Source organism: Macrosteles quadrilineatus, unplaced genomic scaffold, assembly GCF_028750875.1.
Source record: "Macrosteles quadrilineatus isolate MER2022 unplaced genomic scaffold, UCM_ALF_1.0 Scaffold_2__2_contigs__length_208266976, whole genome shotgun sequence".
Taxonomy (NCBI): domain Eukaryota; kingdom Metazoa; phylum Arthropoda; class Insecta; order Hemiptera; family Cicadellidae; genus Macrosteles; species Macrosteles quadrilineatus.
The window spans coordinates 16079535-16106143 of record NW_026542595.1 but is presented as its reverse complement, the minus strand read 5'-3'; the positions used below and the strand labels follow the sequence as shown (position 1 = coordinate 16106143).

The window sequence follows — 26609 nt, the reverse complement described above, 5'->3', positions numbered from 1 at the left end:
GTGATACAATCAATTTCTATGTAAACGGTTAAGGTCATTTACCAAATAAAAATATAGGCATATGGCACATCAAAATGAAGCTTAGAGTGTGTAGATTTCCCGAAAAGTATTTATAGGGACGAACTTCCTAAGGGCTCTGCCCCACTTGCTGATTTCCAAAGGGCTACGCCTGGCATGCTTCCAAAAATTTAGTTAATGAAACAGCTGGTCAGTATAATGAAGTGGTGTTTGTTTATTTACTGGAAAAAGATGTTTGTGACGCTTTATGTAGACTTAAGAGGGTTATGTTTGATTTTAAAGAAAGGTTGTATATGTTTTGTAAAGTATTGCTCAAAGTTTCATTTTGTAATTTATATAGTAAGCTATATGTAAAGAGGCTTGACTAAAGTTGAAGAATAAATTATGGTAAAACATGTCATTCGTGAAGCATCAATATGAAGCAATTTATGTTATTGCTACACTAAGGTATGTTGTCATACCTTTTGGATATAAAAAAAGGGGTTTGAAAGTAAGTAGGTTTACACTTTTAAATCAGTTTATTTCAAACTAAATCACAGAGTTGTCGTGTTTTAAACCAAACATCAGAATCACTTTAATAGCTCTCTAGGTCACATTTTCTTCCCGTTGCAAAGCACGGGTATAGCAGCTTGTGCTCAGTATAATCTACACATTCATAATAAGCCATAAAACTGTAGTTTCTATTATTTTTTCCGTTTATGGATGGTATATCATGATTTTAATTTAAAATTTCATTCTTACTAGCTCAAAATAAAGTATGCAGGTAGCCAAAAACGTGCTATAAGTATGATCGTCTATAGGAGCAGTACTCAAGAATGTAAACTAGATACGAAATGTTCTCACGAAATTGAACACAGCAGCAGCGTAACTGGTATCTGAATTTGTGTATACAGTATGCATGGTGGCATGGTGCTCTGTTGAAATACCTGTCTACAAAATAACAAATTTGATTCAATGGTTACTTGATATAATCTAATGATTGAAAGAAGTAGGCCTATTGCTCTTTTGTAACAGTATGTTTTATATATTTCGGAGGCCACTTAGAATTAAGATTATAACGGAATTACACGTTAAGAGCACCATGCTGGAGTTCTGCATTATCTTTTACGTATCCTGCTAACGGTTTGTGTTTAAAACTCATAAATGATACCATATCATTAAAGGGGATCAACTAAATTATTTTAAAATGTTATTCTGGTGTAACTTTGAATTTTAAACCCAACACCAAGAAAATAGAACTAACTAGTTGATTTAAATCTTCTAAAGTGTAAACATGAAATTGGTTAATGAAACAGAAATATCGACACGCTCCAAATAGTAGCAATCAGTGGCTGGGCGGTTTTGATGAACGAGCAAATGAAATGCTAATTAGTTGAGTTTGCATAATTATTCACAGTAACTAGTATTTTTTTACAGCTTAACGAATTCGACAAACTTCTATTTTTTTAGTTTTAGTTTTTAATTTTAATTTTGTATGGGAGGCTTTATATCACAGTTGTATTTCAATCATCCGTACTGTCATGAGAGGTGTCAAGTGAAATGTTCGTCACCAGATTATGGTAAGCAGACTAAGCAGCAGAGAAGTTGGAAGCGGATTGTCAGTTTGATTAGTTTCCAACCGTCAACTTGCCACTTTGCCTAAGCTTCTCAGTCTCATGGGTCAATGTTTAAGTCTCTCCAAGTTTATAAAGTTCGCCCAGCTACACTTTCCAGCTTGCTACGAATTGTGAGAAGAAAGTTTGAGCTTTTATTACCATTATTCATGATACAATAGTTTTATTTTAAAACTCTAATATTTTTATAGACCCCGCATACGTAGGTAAGTGGTACTCATTCGTGTTTCATTTCAACACTTAAAACGTAAATAGCCCGAAGGACAAAGAAAACCTACATGGAGGGTGGAGGTTCAGTTAAAAACATACTTTGTACGCTATCCAACGTGAGTTAATATTGTATCCATATCAGTAATTGGAATAAAAAATACTATCTAGGCTATACTGGTAAATGATACAATTATTGTAAGCAAGGTAAAGCGGCTGTAGGCTATATTGATTGGTCAAGGGAATCTGATACCCGATATACGATCATTCTACAATATAGGTATATTGGCCATACACCAACAGCTATCTGAAACAGAGGTATGACAATTATAATTACTTTATACTGTGGTGATGTAGGCTTCTTGCATTCAGGATAGGCTTGTAAAGGCAACTGCCAACAGAGCTATCCATTACCCCTGAAGCTAAAGCAAGATTCCTCTCAAAATACAATCACCTACTTGGGTGAAAAAGTTCATTTAACTGCAAATCAACATGAATACATCAACAATATACCTTATGAAAACACTTTCATGCTATACAGGCCTATAACGACACTACGCATTATTAGGGAAGATCTTGACACGTTATTCATTTTTTCAGAATCATCTTGTATTTAATACATTCTTTACTCATTTTTAGCGAATTTCCCATATAGGGAAGAAGCTATTACCGTAGTACTCATGGTAAGACCTAGACCCAGGACCGATTTAATTTTTCGTTTTGAGGTCCCTAGAGGCCAAAAACACCATCCGTTCAAATTCATATATATATATATATATATATATATATATATATATATATTTATTCATATATTAAAATAAAATTAAAACATATATAACAATTATTCATATATATATAAATATATGTGTGTGTGTGTGTGTGTGTGTGTGTGTGTGTGTGTGTGTGTGTCCATTAGCGCGACAACTAAAGCAAAAATGATCCGATTTTGATTAAATTTGGTACAAACGTGTGAACCTACGTTTATTCGAACGAGTTCGCGCGAACCAGCATAATCGGACCATGGGAACGGGGGTTTATGGGGGGGGTTTTATGGGGTAAAAATGGGGTTTTCCCATTTTTGACCCTAAAAACAAAAAATGTTGCAATTTCTTTCTAAACCATTTTGTAGAGCTTATTATAAAAAGATATAATTTAGTATATTAAAGCGCTGTTGTATGTCTAACGGTCCCGGAGAAAATAAAAAAAATGTGTAATTTAAAATTCCCATGTTATTCTTATGGAGAAAATGAAAACTGTTGTAGTTTACTTGTTTATGGATATATATTGATAAAATGTGGCAAATTTATTTATTTCGTCCTATACTATTGACGTATGGTCAAAAACACGTTTTACCTTCCCCGTAGCAGCAAACCTAAGCACTCGTTCAATCTAATGTTATTTAAATTAGGAATAAATATGTCTTAGTTATGGAAGTATTTTAGTAAAAATGTAATCAGACAAGTTGAAATTCGCTTAGTCTGCAGGTTTGCTGCGGCGGAGGTATATTTTTTCCTCATGGACATTTGCTGTTTACGAATTGCTACTTTAGATATTTATAATAGGTATTGAGTTTCTAACAAAGTTTATCAAGTATTATCATAGATAAAACATACTCCCTTGTGTTGCTTAGTCTATGGTATTATAAAATCGTAAATGCTGAAACGCTATTTATGGTTTTCATAAATGATGACCTACTAACTTCGTTTCACCGACAAAAATTGGTAGCATACTTTTATATATCGTCGGCCGTCGCTCAATAAATCTGAATGATCAATCCCAGCACCTGCAGGTTCAGACAGTAGTGTTTTCAATTTAATACAAGCTGCTATACCCGTGCTTTGCAACGGGAAGAAATTGTGACCTAGAGATTAAAGTAATTCTGATATGTGTTTTAAAATACAGCAACTCTATGATTTAGTTTGAAAATATAAACTGATTTAAAAGTGTAAACCTACTTACTTTCAACCCCTACTTTTTATGTTACTGTAATAGATCCAAAAGAATATGACAACATACCTTAGTGTAGCAACATAAATTGCTTCATATTGATGCTCACGAATGACATGTTTTACCATAGCCTAATGTATTCTTCAACTATAGTCAAGCCTCTTTACATGTAGCTTACTATATAAATTACAAAATGAAACCTTGAGAAATACTTTTTCATCACTCCTTGACGAAAGTAACTATTTTCGATAACAGCTGATATCAATGAAAGTAGTCGTTTCCCAAGCTCTAATTTAGGGCGAGGGAAAATCGATCAGCTGATTTTCCCTCGCTCTAAATTTACTTTCCCTCGCTCTCAATTAGTTCTCCATTTATTCACTACGCGCGCCAGTGTTTTGTTACGGTTTAATTTAATGATTTTAATCAGCTGTATGTATTTTTAAAAGTTGTGTTATTCTTTTATTTTGATGTTTAAACAAAATTTATTGAGAAATATACGTAGGTTTCTTTTAAGAAGATTTTATTTTATTTTGATGTTCAATCAAATTAATTGAGAAATCAAATTGTTTTAATATATGTACTGAGGTCTGCTATTCTGTGTTTGTGTATTTTTGCGTCGTGATGAAAAGTATCGTTCATAACTCGTACCGAAAGTTATTATCCGGCACTTGCTCCATTATTCCCGTCCTCGGCTTCGCCTCGTACGTGAAAATAGCTCTCACATACTCGGCTTCGCCTCGCACGTGAAATTGGGGTTCCCTGTGTTCGGCTTCGCCTCACACAAAAACTTGGGCGCGCGACGGAAAATGCCACTTTCGGTCCTAGTAATGAAATATACTATTACAAAACGTATACTGTACAACCTTTCTTTAAAACCAAACATAACCCTCTTAAATCTACATAAAGCGTCACTAACATCTTTTTCGAGTAAATAAACAAACACCACTTCATTGTACTGACCAGCTGTTTCATTAACTGAATTAAATAAAATCATGTAAACTTTGGAAGCATGCCAGGCTTAGCCCTTTGGAAATCAGCCTGTGGGGCAGAGCCCTTAGGAAGTTCGTCCATATAAATACTTTTAATAATAGAGATCGATTATCTACACACTCTAAGCTTCATTTTGATGTGCCATATGCCTATATTTTTATTTGGTAAATGACCTTAACAGTTTACATAAAATTTGATTGTATCACTTTAATAACTATAATAGATGTTGAGTTTCGCAGTAAATAGTGCTATTGAATTGATGCACCAACTTTTGGCTCTTGCGTTACTTATAATTATAAATTGAGATGGGGACTTCACCTAGGTGTGTATTTTAACCCAAATATGAGTAAAGGATAAAGTGTAGAATGGATTGGGATGATCTGTGTAGGGCTGTACCGAAACTGCCACGACGTTTTATGATCATAATCCATACCGAAACTGCCACGCCAATTAGTGAGGATTATAAGGGTGTTTTTGAGAATGCTAGAAACACTGAAACTGCCACGGCGGATTCCTCAGGAAGGGGAGGTTGGTTTGGCAACGTGCAGGGAGAAACGGGAATGAGAATATCCCTCACTCATCACAGTGACGATTTTGAAACACAACACTTTACGTTGCTCATAACTTAGTTAAATGCTTTTCATGTCGCTACTTAAAAGAGGCCATACTAACTTTGTACTTATTTAAATCACGTATCAATAGAAAAAGTCATTTAACTACCGATGAAGTCAGAAATAATTAAATAATATCTTCTAAAGGATTAAAATTGCAATGGAATGTAAAATGTTTCTTACTAAATGTATTATATGAATGCTCTTAACCCGTTATAGTGAATTACTGGCGTTAAAGAACTCGATAAACACATATTTTATCATTAGATTTGAAGTTTTAAGTTTATAAATATACCAAGGTGTAGGTAGGCATCGTCAAAATTGCACAAGAAGAAACATAATCCAATGCAAATAATAGCACAACAGGATACGTGTCGGAAGTATAAATAAAACACAATTGTGATAAATATGTTGATCATATATGGAAAATTTTAGTAAGAATCCAATCAAACAAATTGAAATTCACTTAGTGTGCAGGTTTGCTGGGGCTGCGGTGGAGGTAATATATTTAGAAATGAGCTGGGGATGCCATGAAAACATGCTTTTCAGCAATGAGTTGGAAATACTGAGCGCACTGCGTTCCAATTGTCTTAGGAATTGGCGTCGAAGTATGAGATCCTTTGTGATGACTAGAATACACAGAATTGAGTTCGAGTCTGTCCAGATTTTGTTTAGTACGAAATACAAATAAAATACAAGACTAGGCCAAGAAATATACAGATACAATTATATTTGTATACATAAGGCGAATAATGTGCAGGTTTACATTAATAATACCAGATAAAAACTTCATAATTGATAAGTATACATTTTAGATACGGTTGATAAAAAATAAATCTTAATTAGCCTAGGCTACTTGTAGTGATAATTCCGGGTCACCTAATTCTGCCAACCTAGAAACCGGGAATAGCACGTGAATTTTAACTATCAGGAAAAAGTCCATGAGTTGTAATTTAATTTAGTAAGAAACCGGGAAATAAAAATGGTCAAATATTTTCCGTAAAATCCACCCGAGAACACAGAGTTTACACGTTTTGCGTAATCGAAAAACGCCATTGCGAGAAACTACTGTAGAAATGACCACGAATATTGGCGCAATATCGATAGATCACTAAGCCGCAAGTGCAAGATGATCATTAATTTTTCGTCGATCGCGAAAAATAGTTACGGGTGTTAAAATAATCGCTGGAGATGAATGCGAATGTTGCCGCAATTGTGAAATCATCACCGGTCATCATCATTGCTGTCGTAGTTTACCATCACAGTTATTTCTGTGTTTGATCATGTTTGATGGCGAGAAATTATCACGGATTTGGCCACGATCGCAACATACGATCACGGATGTTCGTTAAAGTTTCTTACGACGATTCTCCATTTTTAGGCGTTTCCGTGATCGCAAGTAATAATCTCGGTCGTTTCTATGATCACAGAAAATTGTCACGGATGTTACACCTGGTGGGAAATCAACACGAATTTGCTTCCCATTTTCTCATGTTTAATTATAATGAAATGAGACTCGGTGTATGTTTTTGCATATTTATTTAGTAATATACCTCAATTATAAATTTTGTTTATTCACATGTACAGGGCTGGGCAAAAGTATGGACATCACCAGTTAACTTTTTAATGGGTTACGCAAAGAAAACAAAACTCTGTACACGTCTCTATATCACGCAAGTGAACTTTTTGTTGTATTCAAATTTTGTTATTAAACCCAAAATGGGTTATTTTGGTGACACCTCATATTAATAGGCCATTAGTCGAAGAAATATATATCGAAGAAAGAATATCGACAAAAGCTAGAGGTCTCTATTTAAACTCAACCCACTACAGTGACTGAAGAATGGTACGCGTTAAAATCGTTTCAGTTACTGTTACTCGTTGTTATATATAATCTGTGAAGCATTTTGCTCGACATCCTCCCCAATTTTTTCTCTAGCAAAACCACTTATTAACACCACACTTTGTATAACAAAACGGTAGCCGTCTACTAACAACACCGCACCCCTTCTCTTCGTTTCAAATACCTTATCCTCCATCGAAAGACTATCAACTAAGTATAACTAACACACCAACACCCTTACTACTAACTCTCTGAAGGATGGCACAAAACTGTTGAGAAATACCGAATTTGAAAAATATTACATGAGTCAAGCTATAATAGGAGGGCATTCCACTGAGATTCCACGTGAACGCCCCTCTGCAGACCATGGAGGTTGGTACAGCATTTGTAGGTTCTGCAACCTAGCGTCTTGGGCGAATAAAACTATTTTTGAATATTACAGTTTTACAGTATTATATTATTATTTGATCACCTCTAGTGTAATTAAAAGCGTCGATCAGATCATATAAAATACAGTGTTATATAAGTGGTAAGTGAACATAAAACTTGTTTCTTAGTGGTAAATAATTATTCGTTAAAGTAAATATATTCTCAAGAGACGGAATAAATACTTATAAAGTAAATACTCTAACAGTCGCAACACTAAAAACTTAAATAAACATAAAAATAACTCCTAAAATATAAATACGAAAGGGCAAATCAATCACTTATTCTTCCAATCAACGTATTATTGTGAAAGAAATTAAAAGGTTAAGACAGAAATGGGAATTTTAAGTCTCCCGTTTCTCCCCGTCTATCTGGGGAATCCGGCGTGGCAGTTTCAGTGTTTCTAGCCCTCTCAAAAACACCCTTATAATCCTCACTAATTGGCGTGGCAGTTTCAGTATGGAGCATGATCGTAAAACGTCGTGGCAGTTTCGGTGTCCCCCTGTGTAGCTTTACTGACTAAGATCACTGTTTCATTGGCAAGGATCATTTATGTAAAGCCAGAACAGGATGATCTATGTAAGATCAGGAACAGGAATAGCCGGGTCCGGGTCCGGGTTAGAATCATCAAAATGCTAATGACTTTTCTCAGGTTCGATCCGGTGACCTTCTGATTGTTAGGCGAGCACTATCAACAATCAGCTTCCCAAGCTTAGGACCACTGCAACCATGGTACATGTCGGAAAATGGTTATCGGTATTAAAAAAAAATATATCTACCAATACTTTTGTTTTAAATAAAAATCAATTTCGTATAGCAATTATCAAAGATTGTTGCTCTGAAAACAAATGGTACATTTCCTGTAAAAAAGTTACAATAATACTAAAACTAACTGACAAGCATGATACAAACGAAACAAAACGAAGAACTTGTGGATTAACAGTAAAGGCTAATAATAATTATTGTCTCTCGTTCAACAGACTGGGATGATTAGGCCTAACCATCGATCTCTGTAATACTAGAGATCGATGGGACTAACTCGCGCCTCAAATTTCTTTTGAAAGGCTATATTAAGGTTCATGGGGGGTTTTAGTTGAACCCGACCTTGAACCTAAGGCCTACCGCACACGAGAGACTTTTTGTCGGCCGACTATTTAGTCGTAGTCGGGAGTCAAAGTCGGTCCCATAGTGGTAAATCTGAGCGCGCACACGGGCCGACCGCAGCAAGACAGTCGGCAGACTGTCTGCAGACAGTCGGGGCAGTTTGGTGCTGACCGATTTTCCCGCCGACTGCTCCCCGACTCAACTGTCGTGTCTTATTGATAAAGGCATGGAGATAAGTTTGATCGCGCACACTGACGACTAAAAAGTCTGTCTGTCTGACAGTCGAGTGCATTGTTATTATGTGTATTATTATTGTTATTATGATAAGTATTAATATTTGTGTGTTATTGTTATTATTATGGCTTCGACAACCACCAGTGCAAGTGTTTTGAGGGACGAGAAAGTTAATAAACTTATCGATGAAGTTGAGGCACGGTCCCCTCTTTATAAAAAGACTTTGAAAGAGTATTTGGTCATAATAAAAAAAATACCCCCGCTACAGCAAACCTGCAGACTAAGTGAATTCCCACTTGCCTGATTCAATTTTTTATTTAATCTATTTCAATAAAATTAGGATAAATGAGTACCTAGGTTAGCTGCTACAGGGAGGGTATTCAGGGTGTGTTTTAGTAAAACATTAATAGCTGAGTATAAAATAAATATATTTGGCAAGTTTTATCAAAATACATCCATAAACAAGCAAACCACAACAGTTTACTTGTTCTACATATAAATGACATGAAAATTATAACTTTAAATACATTCGAATAAAATACATGTAGATTTACACGTTTGTACCAAATTTCATCAAAATCGGATAATTTGTTTTTCGAGTTATCGTGCTTACGGACAAATATATATATATGTGTGTGTGTGAATTTGAACGGATGGTGCTTTTGGCCTCTGCGGACATCAAACCGAAAAGGTGAATCGGTCCCGTACCAGGTCTCACCATGAGATCTACGGTTACAGCTTATTCCCTAAAGGTTATGGGATGAGGTATTTGAAGCCGGGGTATTAACAATTGGTCAAAAAATCAACACTCATTCAAGAGTACATGGAAAAATTTGTCCGGATATTTCCTCAAATCCGAGTATAGAGGTAAATCTGGCCTTTCAAGGTTCTCGGACTATAAATTGGATACACCCAGTATTTCCTCTTAAGTTTTCTTGCACGAAATCTTATCAGTAACGCACATATGACAGCGGTTTCTGTCATATACATCCTTTTGACACTCGAAAGACGACTAAACAGTCGTTTCGTGTGCGCACCCATAGTCAACGACCAAACAGTCTTGACGACTTTTCGATGGTCCACCCGACTCCAGCCAGACAGATGGCCAACAGTCGGCCGACAAAAAGTCTCTCGTGTGCGGTAGGCCTAAACCAATCGACATTTTCTCAATCTTCGCCAGAAGATGCAATTCAGGTAGAAATTTTCCTGCATGGATCCATATGATTAGGAGATGTAACTTTTTAAAGGCTTGCCTGCTTTGAGAAAATTGCACAAATAGTTGTCGCCATACCTTATGAGGTTTTTTCTTAAATGGTGTACATTTAACATAATTATTAAAAACATTGTTTTCAAACAGGTGTTCTAGATTTAACTATCTTTAAACATTGCCAGAAGTGGTTGTTCGTGCATTTCGGGCATTAATTGCTCATCTTTATTATCTACGAATATCAGGCAGTTTTTTGAGAATGCATTCTGAAATTGTCATTAATATTGAACTCTTATTCGAATTAGGTATTTTCTTGTAAAACGAAAACTCAAAAAATACTTTATCCTTCTTGGGCAATAATATACCCCAAGTCATTGACAACCAATACAACAAGTGTGTTGCCATCACGATGATACTATTAAAAATATTTCAAAGTAAATAATAAGAAAGCATGTTCATAATAGCCTATTTAGATAAACATATTGGATTAAGTATACCTTGTTATTCAAACTGCAGAATCGCGAACTTGTTTTAATTCCCAATAACATAAGATAAATTGTTATTTGTTATAACCTAATTTAGCTACGTAAATCAAATCTGTAAAATTCTGTACCTATTCGATCAGAGGTCGTTTCCAAATTGCGACTTGAATGTAAACTTGAGAATTCCTCTGTATTGATCAGTGGTCATTATCCGATTTTTTCCTTTGTACTGTATTTAGGTCGTGGCTTGATTTTAACATATGCCATGATTATTTGTTTTGTTTACATATACGTCGTTATTTTGTAACCATTATGGCAACCCATATAAGGCCAATGTTAAAATTTAAAAACTTTGAGTTACTTTTAAATTATATAGTCATGATAAAAAATTAAAATTGGTTTCGTCTAAACCTTTAAAACATTTGACAAAACAACCTTTGTAAGTTTGGCTATAATATGTTCAGCCGTTATTGAGTTAGTGTTAGAAAGTTTGCCTTGAAGTTGATTCCAAAGACCTTCGCTTCGCTCCGCTCAAGAACCGACATACATCTTTCCTCCTTCGATTGGATTATCCTACTTCGAGTCAAGTATTATAAATGCAACAATACTTCTGTAATAATATTTCAACAGACATGGAATATTGGAATGGAACCGTCAACAAAACGCAAATACCCCCGCCGCAGCAAACCTGCAGACTAAGCGAATTTCCATTTGCCTGATTGGATTTAGACTAAAATGTCTCCTTAAAAATATCACATTTATTCCCTATTTAAATAGAATCAGTTTAACACATACTTAGGTTTGCTGCAACAGGGAGGGTAAAATTTTTTTTTATGTAGGCCTAAAATGTTAATAGTTGGTAAGAAATAAAAACATTTTCCAAATTTGGGCAAAATATGTTAATAAACAAGCACACTACAACGGTTTACTTATTCTCCATAAGAATAACATGGGAATTTTAAATTAACAATTTTTTGGAATTTTCTCCGTAACCATTAGGCGCATTATAACGCTTCAATATACTAAATTATTTGTTTTTTTAAGCTCTACAAAATAGTTTGGAAAGAAATTTCAAAATTTTATGTTTTTTGGGTCAAAAATAGGGAAAACCCATTTTTACCCCATAAAAGCCCCCATAAACCCCTGTTCCCATGGTCCGATCATGCTGGTTCGCGAACTCGTTCGAACAAACGTAGGTTTACACGTTTGTACCAAATTTCATCAAAATCGGATCATTTTTGCTCGAGTTATCGCGCTAACGGACACATATATATATAAATATATATATATATATATATAAATATATATATATATATGAATTTGAACGGATGGTGTTTTTGGCCTCTAGGGACCTCAAAACGAAAAAAAAAATCGGTTCCGGGTCCAGGTCTTACCATGAGTACTACGGTAATAGCTTATTCCCTATATGGGAAATTCGCTAAAAACATAAAATATGTATTTTTAAATTAAAATGCTCGAATTGAAAATTTATGGTTGATTGAATTTTTATAATGGGTGGGAATCCGCTTTAAAGTGGAGAAGTCGTGTCATCAGCGTATTGAACTTTACTCTGGAAATTTAAAATTTAAGTATATAAAATATACAGTCAAGGCAAGAACAGACCAAAGAGGGAACACTTTGAAAGACGTTTTAGACCTGACAGAAACTACCTGTAGCCTGTTTGGAATATATTCATGAATTCTTTAGCGATCGTGTTCTTTTGATTATACTGTATTATTTGTTATATATTTTTAGGTGAAAATATTAACCCTACAAAAGCACATTTAAATTACTTGCCTTACTCACAGTGTGCTATACTCCTTTGAGCTTGTACATGTAAACTTTCATTCTACTCACTGTGTCTTATTTAGTTTCTAAATTGTATTTTGTTAATAAGCATTAACCATTGAATATAATTACATTTTGAATATAATTTAATAGATAATTATTATTTAAGCCGCGATACACGAGGCCAGTAGATCAGGCAGGTTAAGGGGCAGCAAGATACCAGAGGCAAGTGACCCCACCATATATAGCCTCGTGTAGGCTAAACACGTTTTTAATGATTTAATATACAACACTCCTTCCCCCTTTAAAATAAACTTACAACTCTTCATGAGAAAATTAAATCATGCTTTTGTTCTTATATGTTCACGTTTGCAGCATAAATTATCAACATTCCAAAATACAAACATTATTCTTGACTGTATCCCAAATTAAAAAAAAATCCCTCGCCAGTTAAAGATAGCTTTTTAAATAGGTGGTGCTGTTGACATGTTGAGAACAGACACCTTTCATATGTACCTCCATCGGCGAGCAAAGATTATTTGTCAAGTTGTTTACAGCTAAATCAAATTCTAACTAAAAACCTAGAGAATAAATTATTTTGAAATTTAACGATCATAATTTACTGCCTTGCGCTAGTTTTTATCATTATTCAACTGAGATTTTACCTTAATACTGAAAATATACAAACAAAAGTTGTGTTAGTTGGGGCTACATATCCCTAACATTTACAATACTTGGTGAAGTTTACAATGCCTCCCCAGTCCCCAGCACCCACAATACATTAAATAGCTGTTACACATCCGACTGTTAAATAGTGCTGCATACTGTTTAAATGATATATAAATTAAGAAAATTGCTGGCCAATTAAATATTCCTAAAACATAACTCTATGTTGATATTGCTCTGGGTATAAAGAACTCCACATACAGTATTGAGCAGTTATATTTACCAATTTAGACTTGATGCTGGTGGTAAAAAGTTTTATTGCTTTGTTTACTCTCAGCTCCAGCGAGAATGTATCACTCATGTTTCCACAAACCCATTAGTTATTGTGTCAAACATCTCAATGGTTTTTTCCACGAAGCTTTTAGATAAATTTGAATGAGTTCGCAAACCAGCATGAGACTATGGGAACGGGGTTATACGGGGGGTTTTATAGGGTAAAAATGGGTTTTCTCATTTTTTACCCTCAAAACACAAAATTTCCCAATTTCTCTAGACCTTTTTAAAGAGCTTAAAAACACAAATAATTTATTATATCAAAGTGTTTTTGTACGGTTATTGGTAACGGAGAAAATTTAAAAAAATTTTTAATTTAAAATTCTAATGCGTTATACTCATGGAGAATATTGTAAAATGTTGTACTGTAGTTTGCTTGTTTATGGATTTGATCAAGCTTGGTAAATTTATTTATTTTATACTAAGCTATTGCTATTTTACTATAAAACACACTGTATTAGTTTCCCTGTAGCAGCAAACCAAGGTACTCGTTAAACCTAATGTTATTTAAAAATAGATTTAATTGAAAATCAATTCAGGCATATGGAAATTCTCTTAGTCAGCAGGTTTGCTGCGCGGAGGTATTTTTTTAATGTGATAAAACAATCTCAGGTCATTGGATTTAGAGGCTCTCTTTTTTAGCGAATTTCCCATATAGGGAATAAGCTATTACCGTAGTACTCATGGTAAGACCTGGACCCGGAACCGATTTTTTTTTTCGTTTTGAGGTCCCTAGAGGCCAAAAACACCATCCGTTCAAATTCATATATATATATATATTTATATATATATATATATATATTTATATATATATGTGTCCGTTAGCGCGATAACTCGAGCAAAAATGATCCGATTTTGATGAAATTTGGTACAAACGTGTAAACCTACGTTTGTTCGAACGAGTTCGCGAACCAGCATGATCGGACCATGGGAACAGGGGTTTATGGGGGCTTTTATGGGGTAAAAATGGGTTTTCCCTATTTTTGACCCAAAAAACATAAAATTTTGAAATTTCTTTCCAAACTATTTTGTAGAGCTTAAAAAAACAAATAATTTAGTATATTGAAGCGTTATAATGCGCCTAATGGTTACGGAGAAAATTCCAAAAAATTGTTAATTTAAAATTCCCATGTTATTCTTATGGAGAATAAGTAAACCGTTGTAGTGTGCTTGTTTATTAACATATTTTGCCCAAATTTGGAAAATGTTTTTATTTCTTACCAACTATTAACATTTTAGGCCTACATAAAAAAAAATTTTACCCTCCCTGTTGCAGCAAACCTAAGTATGTGTTAAACTGATTCTATTTAAATAGGGAATAAATGTGATATTTTTAAGGAGACATTTTAGTCTAAATCCAATCAGGCAAATGGAAATTCGCTTAGTCTGCAGGTTTGCTGCGGCGGGGGTATTTCAACTATTACGACCTCTTGAAATTATTTGATCAAAGTAGTCAAACAAGATAATATAACATTGAAATTTACAACTTAAAGTGGCATAATAACTGCTCTGATATTATTAGTTAAAATTATGAAATCCGGACCTTCATGTAAATATAATAAAATGTGTTTTATTGTACATAGATGTACAAAATATACTGTACAGAAATTAACTAGGCTGGATTTCTACTAAAATAATCCTTTAAAAATAAAATTCTCAGATTTATTTTCTATTTAAATAACATTAATGTTAATGAGTACTTAGGTTTGCTGCTACAGGGAAGGTATTGAGGTGTTTTTATTTTTATTAAAATGTCGATAGCTTAGTATAAAATAAACAAAATTGCTAAATTTGATTAAAATATATCTGTAAAAAGGCAAACTACATTAATTGTTTTTTCTCCATAAGAATAAAATGGGAATGAAAATTTTGTTTATTATCTCTGTTACTGTTAGGCATATAAAAACACTTCAATAATGTACAATTTTTTTACTCTACAAAATGGTTGGAATAGAAATTGTGAAATTCTGTTTTTTAGTGTAAAAAATAGGAAAATCCAATTTTTACCTTTTGAAACCTCCTATAAACCCCCATTTCTATAGTCCGATCATGCTGGTTTGCGAACTCGTTTGAATAAACGTAGACCTACACGACACGTTTGTACCAAATTTAATCAAAATCGGATCATTTTTGCTCAAGTTATCGCACTGACAGACATGTATGCATTTGAACAAAGGGGTTTTTTGGCCTCTGGGGACCGCAAAAAAAATTAATTCGGCCCTTGGTCTAGGTCTTACCATAAGACTGGACATAAGACTATAAGTTAATGTAAGTTAAAGGACATAAGACATAAGACTACCATAAGACTGGTAATAGCTTATTCCCTATATGAGAAATTTGCTAAAATTTAATATATTCTCTAGTGTGATCAATAAACCGTTCCAGATGCTACATTATGGTACAGAATGAGATAGAAACTGCTTAAACTCATAGTTTAGTTAAATTAACAAAAAAATAAATTCCCCTAAACTGAAATATCACAATCACATCACACATTTTAGCCAGTAACAAAGTAGCCGCAAGTATAGGTGATGTGCACAGGTTGGTAAACTTATTCAAATTTTCGAAAGGCCAATCTACACATTTTTGTTGAAATGAAAATCAAAACTTGTTTTATTGAAAATTTTATTGACCTAATTTCATCTTTTATCTTATCCATCTATCTATATCTACATACTTAACAATAAAAATAAAAAAGGTTTTCAACGTATCATCCTTTCAGTGAATTTCCCATATAGGGAATAAGGTATTACCGTAGGTCTCATGGTAAGACCTGGAACCAGCACCGATTTTTTTTTTTGTTTTGATGTCCGCTGAGGTCAAAAAGACCATCCGTTCGAATTCATATGTAGATATATATATATGTGTGTGTGTCCGTTAGCACGATAGCTTGAGAAAAAATTATCTGATTTTGATGAAATTTGGTACAAAAATTTAAATTTACATTTATTTGAACGAGTTCGCAAACCAGTGGAAGAAATGGGGTTTTATGTGGGGATTTATTGGGTAAAAATTGGTTTTACTAATTTTTGACCCTTAAAACATAACATTTTCCAATTTCTCTCCAAACCATTTTGAAGAGCAAAAACCAAATAATTTAGTATCATGAAGTATTTTTGTATGGTTGTTGGTTACGGAGAAAATTTAAAAAAATTTAAATTTAAAATTGTAATTTTATTCTTACGGTAAATAAGTAAACTGTTGTAGTTTGCTTGCTTATGGATATACTGTATTTTGATACAAGATGGCAAATCTATTTATTTAATACTAGGCTATTAATATTTTAGTTTTGCTAATGATTTATTGTGAGTGAAGAATCTGAAGATGAGAGGATCTGAAAAAAAACGTTCATTTAAATGTTATAATTCGTATTTTTGCAACTTCAAAGTTGAAATTGTCAAAAATATAGAGAAAAGATATGTAATAAAGCGAGATGAAGGTAAATCATGTATGTGAAAGTTGTATTCCAAGATTTGGTCAGTTTTTCTCATATCAGCCTACACAAGATTTAAAATGAATTAAAACCGAAATGGTGGTATCCACTACTTATGTGTATACTCAATGCCACTACTTACCAGATTTAAAAGTCATAACTTCAACGTTTCTATTAAGGCCATAAAAGTTGAATTTTGTTTCTTAAAGCGTTGGCGTTTGTGTAACTACTATATGCAAAGAGATGTAAAGATTAAAATGTTTCTATTTTGAGTCCTCTTCCCGTTGCAAAGCACAGGTACAACAGCTAGTATTTTTATACAAACACAATTTATTACACACCTTGTAGCAATAAACCTTTGTACTCGTTAAACGTAATGTTATTGAAATGGATTTTATTAAATTAATTTAATGGATTTTATTTAAGTCAAATCATGCAAATGGAAATTAACCTAGTCTGCAGGTTCGCTGCGGAGGGGGTATTTAGAGTTTGTATTTAACATATTTTTACAATTTATGTGTCATTTTAAAACTTATGATCTAGCGGAGGGAAGAATGTTAAATAATAAGTAATTTCCTTTACTTATAGGGAGGCAAGCCTCCCTAACATTTGAATTATTTATAGAGTTTGCTTTCAGAGTCAGTTATGCTGACCAACTTTCCTTATAAAAGGTTTAAATGTGAACTGTAATTTAACAGCTGATCTTTAGTCAAATGTTAACCACAGTCAGATTGTAAACAAGGGACAAAATAGTAAAAGATGATTTGATGTTTTTTTCCGGTGGCAAGAGCTAGAAAATTTATTATTGAACAATTGTTACCTTTAGCCATTGTTCTTGCAGATGAGTTTATATCCCTCCGATATATTATTTCACTGCAGTGTGTGGCATCCTCAGTGGCTTCCTCCTCTCATCCTCTTCTCCCTGCTGGATGACCTTTGAGTAATCTCTTACTCTTGACTAATCTATCACTCCTGTTTACCCCCAGTGTCCTCGCTTCTGGATGACCTGGGAGGGTGCCTACCTCTAGACTCTGCTCTACTAGTATGCTATTTAGAAGTTCACTCTTGAGTAATCTATCACTCCTGTTTACCACCAGTGTTCTCACTGCTGGATGACCTGGGGGGGTACCTACCTCTTGACTCTCCCCACTTGTACGCTCTTTAGCAGTTTACTCTTGAGTAATCTTAATCTATCACTTCTGTTTTCCACCAGTGTTCTCGCTCCTGGATGACCTGGGAGGATGCCTACCTCTAGACTCTGCTCTACTAGTATGCTCTTTACAAGTTCACTCTTGAGTAATCTATCACTCCTGTTTACCCCCAGTGTCCTCGCTGCTGGATGACCTGGGAGGGTGCCTACCTCTAGACTCTGCTCTACTAGTATGCTCTTTACAAGTTCACTCTTGAGTAATCTATCACTCCTGTTTACCACCAGTGTTCTCACTGCTGGATGACCTGGGGGGGTGCCTACCTCTAGACTCTGCTCTACTAGTATGCTCTTTACAAGTTCACTCTTGAGTAATCTATCACTCCTGTTTACCACCAGTGTTCTCACTGCTGGATGACCTGGGGGGGTACCTACCTCTTGACTCTCCCCACTTGTACGCTCTTTAGCAGTTTACTCTTGAGTAATCTTAATCTATCACTTCTGTTTTCCACCAGTGTTCTCGCTCCTGGATGACCTGGGAGGATGCCTACCTCTAGACTCTGCTCTACTAGTATGCTCTTTACAAGTTCACTCTTGAGTAATCTATCACTCCTGTTTACCCCCAGTGTCCTCGCTGCTGGATGACCTGGGAGGGTGCCTACCTCTAGACTCTGCTCTACTAGTATGCTCTTTACAAGTTCACTCTTGAGTAATCTATCACTCCTGTTTACCACCAGTGTTCTCACTGCTGGATGACCTGGGGGGGTACCTACCTCTTGACTCTCCCCACTTGTACGCTCTTTAGCAGTTTACTCTTGAGTAATCTTAATCTATCACTTCTGTTTTCCACCAGTGTTCTCGCTCCTGGATGACCTGGGAGGATGCCTACCTCCAAACTCTGCTCTACTTGTACGCTCTTTAGAAGTTTACTTTTGAGTAATATATCTCTCCTGTTTACCACCAGTGTTCTCGCTGCTGGATGACCTGGGAGGGTGCCTACCTCTAGACTCTGCTCTACTAGTATGCTCTTTAGAAGTTTACTCTTGAGTAATCTATCACTCCTGTTTACCTTCAGTGTCCTCGCTGCTGGATGACCTAGGAGGGTGCCTACCTCTAGACTCTGCTCTACTTGTACGCTCTTTAAAAGTTTACTGTTGAGTAATCTATCACTACTGATACCCCTATTGTTCTTGCTGCTGGATGACCTTCGAGGGTGCCTACCTCCAGACTCTACTCTACTTGTACACTCTTTAGAAGTTTACTCTTAAGTAATCTATCACTCTTGTTTACCCCCAGTGTTCTCACTGCTGGGTGACCTGGGAGGGTGCCTACCTCCAGATATACTCGGCATGTATGCTCTTTAGAAGTTTACTCTTAAGTAATCTATCACTCTTGTTTACCCCCAGTGTTCTCACTGCTGGATGACCTGGGAGGGTGCCTACCTCCAGATATACTCGGCATGTATGCTCTTTAGAAGTTTACTCTTGAGTAATCTATCACTCCTGTTTACCCCCAGTGTCCTTGCTGCTGGATGACGTACCTACCTCTAATATAGACTCTCCCCACTTGTATGCTCTTTAGAAGTTTACCCTTGAGTAATATATCTCTCCTGTTTACCACCAGTGTTCTCACTGCTGGATGACCTGGGAGGGTACCTACCTCCAGACAGTCCAGGACCTCCCAACCTCAGTGCTCTTATTGGCCGTTTGTTGCGGGTCAACGGCGCGCCTCTCTTGGACCTTTACCTGGACCGTGACCTCCAGAACACCTCAAAACTAGCAATATTCCTTGACCTCCCAAGACGATATGAACACACCATCAGACTGCTACAGGGCTTTGAGGAGGTAGGTATATATATTATTCAAGTAATGGTTTTTATTAGTTACTTCATTACTTACTTAGCATTTACTACAAAATACTTCAACAGAACCGGTATGGACCATAAACATAAACAAATAATGTTGCTGATCCTAATCCTATATCCCGAAAGTAAACAAAACCCCTTTACTAATAGCATTAATTAACATATGGTTTAGTTTACTTTCGGGCCAAAAAAGTTTGTGTGTTTGTTTGTTTGGTTGTTTGATTGTTTGTTTGTTTGAAGTTCAATCACACATTAACTACTGGACGGATTGGACTGAAATTTGACATGATGATAGCTCACATTCCCGAATAACATATAGGCATATTCTTATCTGAAAAATCCTTTCGGGCTCCGCCCCAGTGGCTCTGTAGTTCCTCATGTTAACCTTATGAGTATCTATCTATATATTAATAGGCAAGCATGTTTCTTTAAAACCTTTTTTCTCAGCTCGTGTGTATCGTAGGGAAAATCTACGCATACCGTTAGAAAGCTATTTTCCTGTAGGTGTGCAGAATCCCTTTATAAATTAAAATAGGCTCAAAAATAAGCACAAAAAATTAATTTGAAATTTAAAAAAATTAACATGGGTCTTATGGGTTGCTATGGTGATGACGAAATAACAACAAAATATAAACAGAAAATCAAAACAAATGGAAGACATTCCAATCACATGTTTTATTTACAGTGTGGGGTGAAAATAGAGAAGTTTGCACAAAACATACTTTTGGTCGATTTTTCGACCACGGGGCGTGCTCTCGTTCATATTTAAAGGGAACTAAAGAATTTAGTCAGCTGTTTTAACTAAAAAAGTTGGTTCTATGATATGCAAAAGCATTAAAAAGTTATAAGATTTACCAACAGAGGGTGTAGCAATATTATTTTTTGGCATTTATGAAAACAGCTAATTTGAACCAAGCAGCAACAAAAACTGTGATATGCAATGAGAACTGTCAAAGCAGGATTGTTTACAGTTATGTCTATGTTTATGTTTTTAATTTCATGAATAATTTGTGATATTTTGCAAAATGTTTGTTACTTTATTTTTCTCTATTGTTTAGGTAAAGTGGTAGAACATTATGGCTATGGTAGATGGATGTGCAATAACATGGTATAACGTAAATTTAAAGAATCAAATTTTATCAAGCTGTGTCTCCCTCCATTGCAAACGCAAAGCTTGAGTATAACTGCAATAATCATTGTATACTTACATATGCAAACCCCGTATGAAGGACAGGTATTCTGCTAGTTTGTTTATGTTTATGATCCATACTGGGTCTTTTCTAGTATTTGTGTCCTATACTAATAGCATTACAATATGATTTTGCCAATTCCATTAATTTAAGCAATGTTAAATAATTTTTATTTTCGGACCAGCAACATCATTTGTTTATGTTTATGATTCATACCGGTTCTGTTAAGTATTCATGGTATTTACCAAGCACGTTTGACACCAAATGTATTTGTACATTATCTCATATCATGGTACATTTTGTATTTTCTCCACGTATACCATAGTATATGGAGATAGTATAGTTCTTGTAAAAATTTTAAGTTTGAGTTTTGAGTGGATATATCCGTTTTGGGGGAAAAAGTTGTTTTTGAAGTGATGTCTGTCTGCCTGTCTGTATGTGGGGATGTGTACAGAGCTACAGACCACACATGTAGCTTGATTTTGATGCAACTTGGTATGTAGGTATTAATCAATGGTATCTCCAGGTGTTTTTTTCTATTTTCATTTGTAATGATGTTTTCCCCATGAAACCCCATAAAATAACGGAAAAATCTAATTTTCTTGAAAATGTTCTGAACGATTTTTTATAAATTTAGTCCTTATTTTATGGTCCTTAAAATTGTGAACAAGATGGTACAACTCCCATTACTGTACAAACTACGTTTCAAAATTTATTGTTTGTAACTTATGTTATTTTTCCATAAAATAACGGAAAATCGGATTTTCTAAAAGGCCGGTTTGGACTCAAATAAGTATGTAATGGTCCTTATTATTCTAAATAAAATAGAAGCCAACAACAAACAAAATGGTGAAACCCCCCATTGCTGTCAAAATTACGGTTCAAAAGATGCAACTTTTGTGATTTTCCCTATTGTCATAGTTACTCCCACTGCTTACCCATGATAAAGGTTGTTGACACGCTAGCGGGAGAAAGTACGGTATATGTACTGTATCAGATTGCTGATACAGTTTAAAATTTTGTTACTAATTTTTATTACTTTATTACTAACGCAAGTTTTAAGGAATCCGATGGCTACAGTCATAGGTTTTATTTGTCTAAAGCAACTTTTGTTTAATGGTTTCAAATACCTTTACAAAGATTTTCCATTCCAATTTCCAAAACGGTAGTATTAGCCTAAATATATTTAGGTAGGCCTATCCATGTATTTTTATTGAATAAGGAGATCGTAATTGTTGAAAAGTACCTATATTGCTAACCTGGTCTTGGAACAGTTTAATTAGTTTTGTATCTTATTTAAAAAATACTAGTGCACCTGTTGCTCAAATTTGAGCAATTGCAAAGTATTACAAGTGTTATTTCGAAACAAAAAAACCGTCACAATTTCCGATGCCTTCCCCAACTGGGCTTGCTGGGAACTTGTTCCAAGTCCATTGGCCCAAGTTCCCAAGCCTGATTTAGACTCAGGGACCAAAGTCTGTAGGCTTGGTTTTGACTTGTTTTAGAGACCGAAGTTGGCAGTTGTTCAACTTGTTATGGGTTTGGCTCCCCAAGTCCAATCCAAGTCCCAACCCCAAACCTACAGTGAACTCATGGGCACAAACCCACTCTAAGCTTGGAATGATGGATACAAAATGGGTCTGGTGGATTAAGCAGGCTCATTATGGAGTTCGGGACTTGGAGACCCAAGCCCAATTTTAGTAGGCTCATATTGGACTTGGCTTAGACTCATATTGGAATTGGTTTTAGCACATTTTAGACTTGGGCAAACAAGCTCACACCTATAGACTCACTCAGATCTTGGTACACGAAGTTTTATATACTTCAATTACTGTCATGATCAGAGATAATAATAATTATTATAATAGGCTATAGTAATAGTAATATAATTTATACCATTTAACATATAAGCTGTTTCATACCATTTATTTGCTAGCCCACATTTTTTCTTATAATTATTTTTTTACCAAGAAAGATTTATGATAAAATGAAGCCTATTTTATGAGTGATCTTGAAAAAATATTGGTTATATATGAGGTTTAGTGTAATATTACATGTCATTCATTCATCATTAACATTAATTTCTCTTTTATTTTGTATATTTTCTCTCATGTCTGTTAATGCCCCTGATAATGTGTTATCAGTTATTTAATTTGTTCCTCTTGTTAATGTGTTAAGTATTTTATCCAATTTTGTTCAATGTTATATAATATCCCATCACCCCACAGAAACATCATCCTATTTTATATTACAATATAATATTTATGCAAATTCTCTCCATACCTATTAAGTACTCATCAAAAACCAACAATAATCATTTATTTAGAATAATATACAATTGTAAGAAAATTGCAATATAATAATAACATATCAAATATAGTATTATTTTTCAAAATTATCCAAAGAAAATCAAAATTACTGTGGCAAGTGTCATTCATGTAAATTAACCAGCTGTACATCACTTCAACAATGGACATGGACTTCCTGAGCTTCTACCATTGCCTCTCCCCAGATCCTGCCAACTCTTCACAGTGTGAACATCATTCTATTGGAAATTGTGTTTAATTTAAACTAAAATTCATAATCCTAAAGTAAAACCTAAAATTTAAATTTCTCATCATCCAAAAGTATTGGACAAGTGCATTGAAGAGTACCAATTTATAAGAAGACACACACTCCAAATTTGGTAACCATCATCCATCTTATTTAACTAAGGACAAATTTAATCTTCATTGGACATTTAATCAGCATAGCCTACTAGGCCAAATTAACTCAACTCATCAAGATATATACATATTTCAAATTGAACTTTTATTCAAAATTTAATCTTCAAATTCTATTTTATTTCATTAAATTCAGTGAAACCATTTGGAATCTTTCTTTGGACATTAACATTATTATATTAATAGCATCATGAACCTAGCTTAACTTATTTCAGAACAATAACTAAATTAAATTATCTACATTTTAAAGAAGCCTAATATATCATTCGAACCGGCACGACCTCCCTGAGATTAAGAGGTCATCTATTTGAATATTAATTAGTACTTAAGAAGAAACCAACCCAATATAGGCCTAAGCCTAGAGAATCTTTTCATCCACTTTGGAACCCCACCATTTTGAAAATTTACCATTGTTAACTTACCCTGTAGCTAATTCAACCAATAACTTATCTTATATTTGTATTTCATTAATAAATTTTATATTGTAACTTATCAAATCTATTTATTCTTAAAATAATTCATAATTATAAGATTAAGACAAAGACTTACCTTATTAGACAGAAATAAAACAAAAATTAGGAATTATCTTTATTAAGAAAGAAATGACTTTGAGTTCAATGTGGGCTAACTTAATAGCCATAGGAATTTTGTAGGCCTAAGTTAATGAAAGTCTATAGAAAGCTTTATGGTGCATAGCATTAGAAAGCAAGACATTAACATTTCAAGACAATTTATTAATATAATAAATACAATGCCCACTATCTTCCACTTCACCTTCAACTTCTTTTCTGAACCCATCAACTCCACCGCCTGCTTCAGAAGATCTATAAAAAATACAATTGCATTAGAATTATTTGGTTTATTAAAATTTATCATTTAAATCATTTTTCATTATTTTTATTTGTTATTATAATCATTTGATTATTTGGAATTTGTTGGTGTTGCAAACACAGGGTGTTAACTTACCTTTGTTTTTAAAATTGTTATCAAACTTTTGTTTCTTACCATTTTACTTTTATACGTAAACTAATGGTTTGGCCTGTTTTTATCTGTAGACTAGGTTAAGGTATTGACTATAATGGTTAAGGTTAAACACAAATTTTGGCACTGTTCTGTTCTGTTGAGTTCAGCAGTAGACTATTAGAGTACCTGAGTGAAAATTTAAAAACGTACGTTTTCATGTCCCTGGCCTTTTACTTCGTAGATACTGGATTTTTAGTTTATTATTATGTGTTTTAATATTTTTTGGGACGGGGGCAACATGTTACACACATTTATTTGGTTTTAAATAGGTTCTAGGTATTTTTTTCGTATTTTTAAAGTCTCTAAATTCACGACCATGACGTGTCCCTAGGGTACATTTTCCAACTTTCACGTTGTTTTTAGACTAATTATTCATGCCGAAATATATAAAGCCATATTTTTATGTCATCAATGGTTATTAAACTTACAAAAAAGGAGCATATTATAATTTTATTATCATTGCAAACTGACTAGCATGACAAAATAAGTCTGTCCCTCGATTTGGCGTCACGACCATTTATGAAAAATTTTCAACTTTGGAGCACGATAGTGGCAAGCCTGGCGTCGATGGAGTCAGTTGGTTTTAGAGACTAGTTCAGGGTGTACGTCAGGATTGTGTAGTGCCGGTCGTTTCGAGTTGAAAGGAGGAATTACAAGATTAATAAAGGAAAGATTGTGTTTTTTGTAATTTTGGCGTGTCCATGACCGTACGTAGTCATTCGATGAAGTAGACATGGTGTTAATTTTTGTTTATAAGATATTTCAATTGCTAGATTAACCTAGAAGTCCACTTTGTATCCTCGAACATGAGGTGCAGGGCTACCGCCAGAACAGAGCCAAATAACACGTAATTTCACGACCAAAGTTTCACGACCATCGCGGGTTTTTCACGACCAATCCAGCCTTATGGATTATAGTGTGTTTGGTCGTGACAATAAATTTAATATAATTGTAAATTGGACAGTTTAGTTCAATTGAAACACATATTTTTATTATAACTAACAGTATAATAGATAGATTGTTTAGAAAGAGTTAGATTATTTCAAAAAATTCACGACCGTACCGCTTGTCCCTGACCATTACGTTTACGATTTCTATCATAGAAATTTCAAAAATTAAAATATCGTCATATTTCAATGTTTTATACACAAAAGAAGCACACCTCTATACAAACATAACGATTTTTCGGGTCTCAGGTAAGTTTTTTCGGAGTTATACAAACTTAAAAAGATTTAATTGGCTTTTTTCCAATTTTTTGAGTTTTTTTATTTTTTTCTAGAAAGACCAAATATACCAAAAGCTCAGTGACCTTTTTATTGTATAATGGTCATAAAAGTAAATTAGTTTATAGCAAAATATAGTTATAAAAATAATATGAACTATTTTTAATATTTATTTAAACGCCTGTTATGGTCGTGACAGGATTTTGTGTTTTTCCACTAAAGATGCTCTTTTAAGAAAAAACTACCAAAGATATTGCGTTACCATGGACATTTTATGAAACTTCAAATGTTAATGAAATAAAAAAAATAATAAAAGTTCTGAAAAAAGGGGGAAAAAAATTGCAAAGTGCTTTTCCTGAAAACGTACGTTTTTAAATTTTCACTCACCTATAGTATAGTGAGTGACGTTGTCGATTCAGTGAAGCGCTGAGTATGTCAAAGGTTAAAGCACAAAAGGTTTAGGCTATAAACAAAATTCTACGGGTTCTTGATGCAATGAAATTAATTGTTTCCTTAACTTAGCTTACTTATATCATC

At 34.3% G+C, this 26609-nt stretch overlaps 1 protein-coding gene across 1 annotated transcript in view; it reads left to right on the top strand.

Annotated features, from left to right (window-relative positions):
* The window catches only part of LOC128983960 (neprilysin-1-like), a 100881-nt gene that overhangs the window by 4592 nt on the left and 69680 nt on the right, over positions 1-26609 (top strand). Inside the window, exon 5 of the mRNA XM_054403239.1 lies at positions 19673-19893. Coding sequence (XP_054259214.1) covers positions 19673-19893 — 221 coding nt within the window. The remainder of the gene's footprint in view (positions 1-19672; positions 19894-26609) is intronic.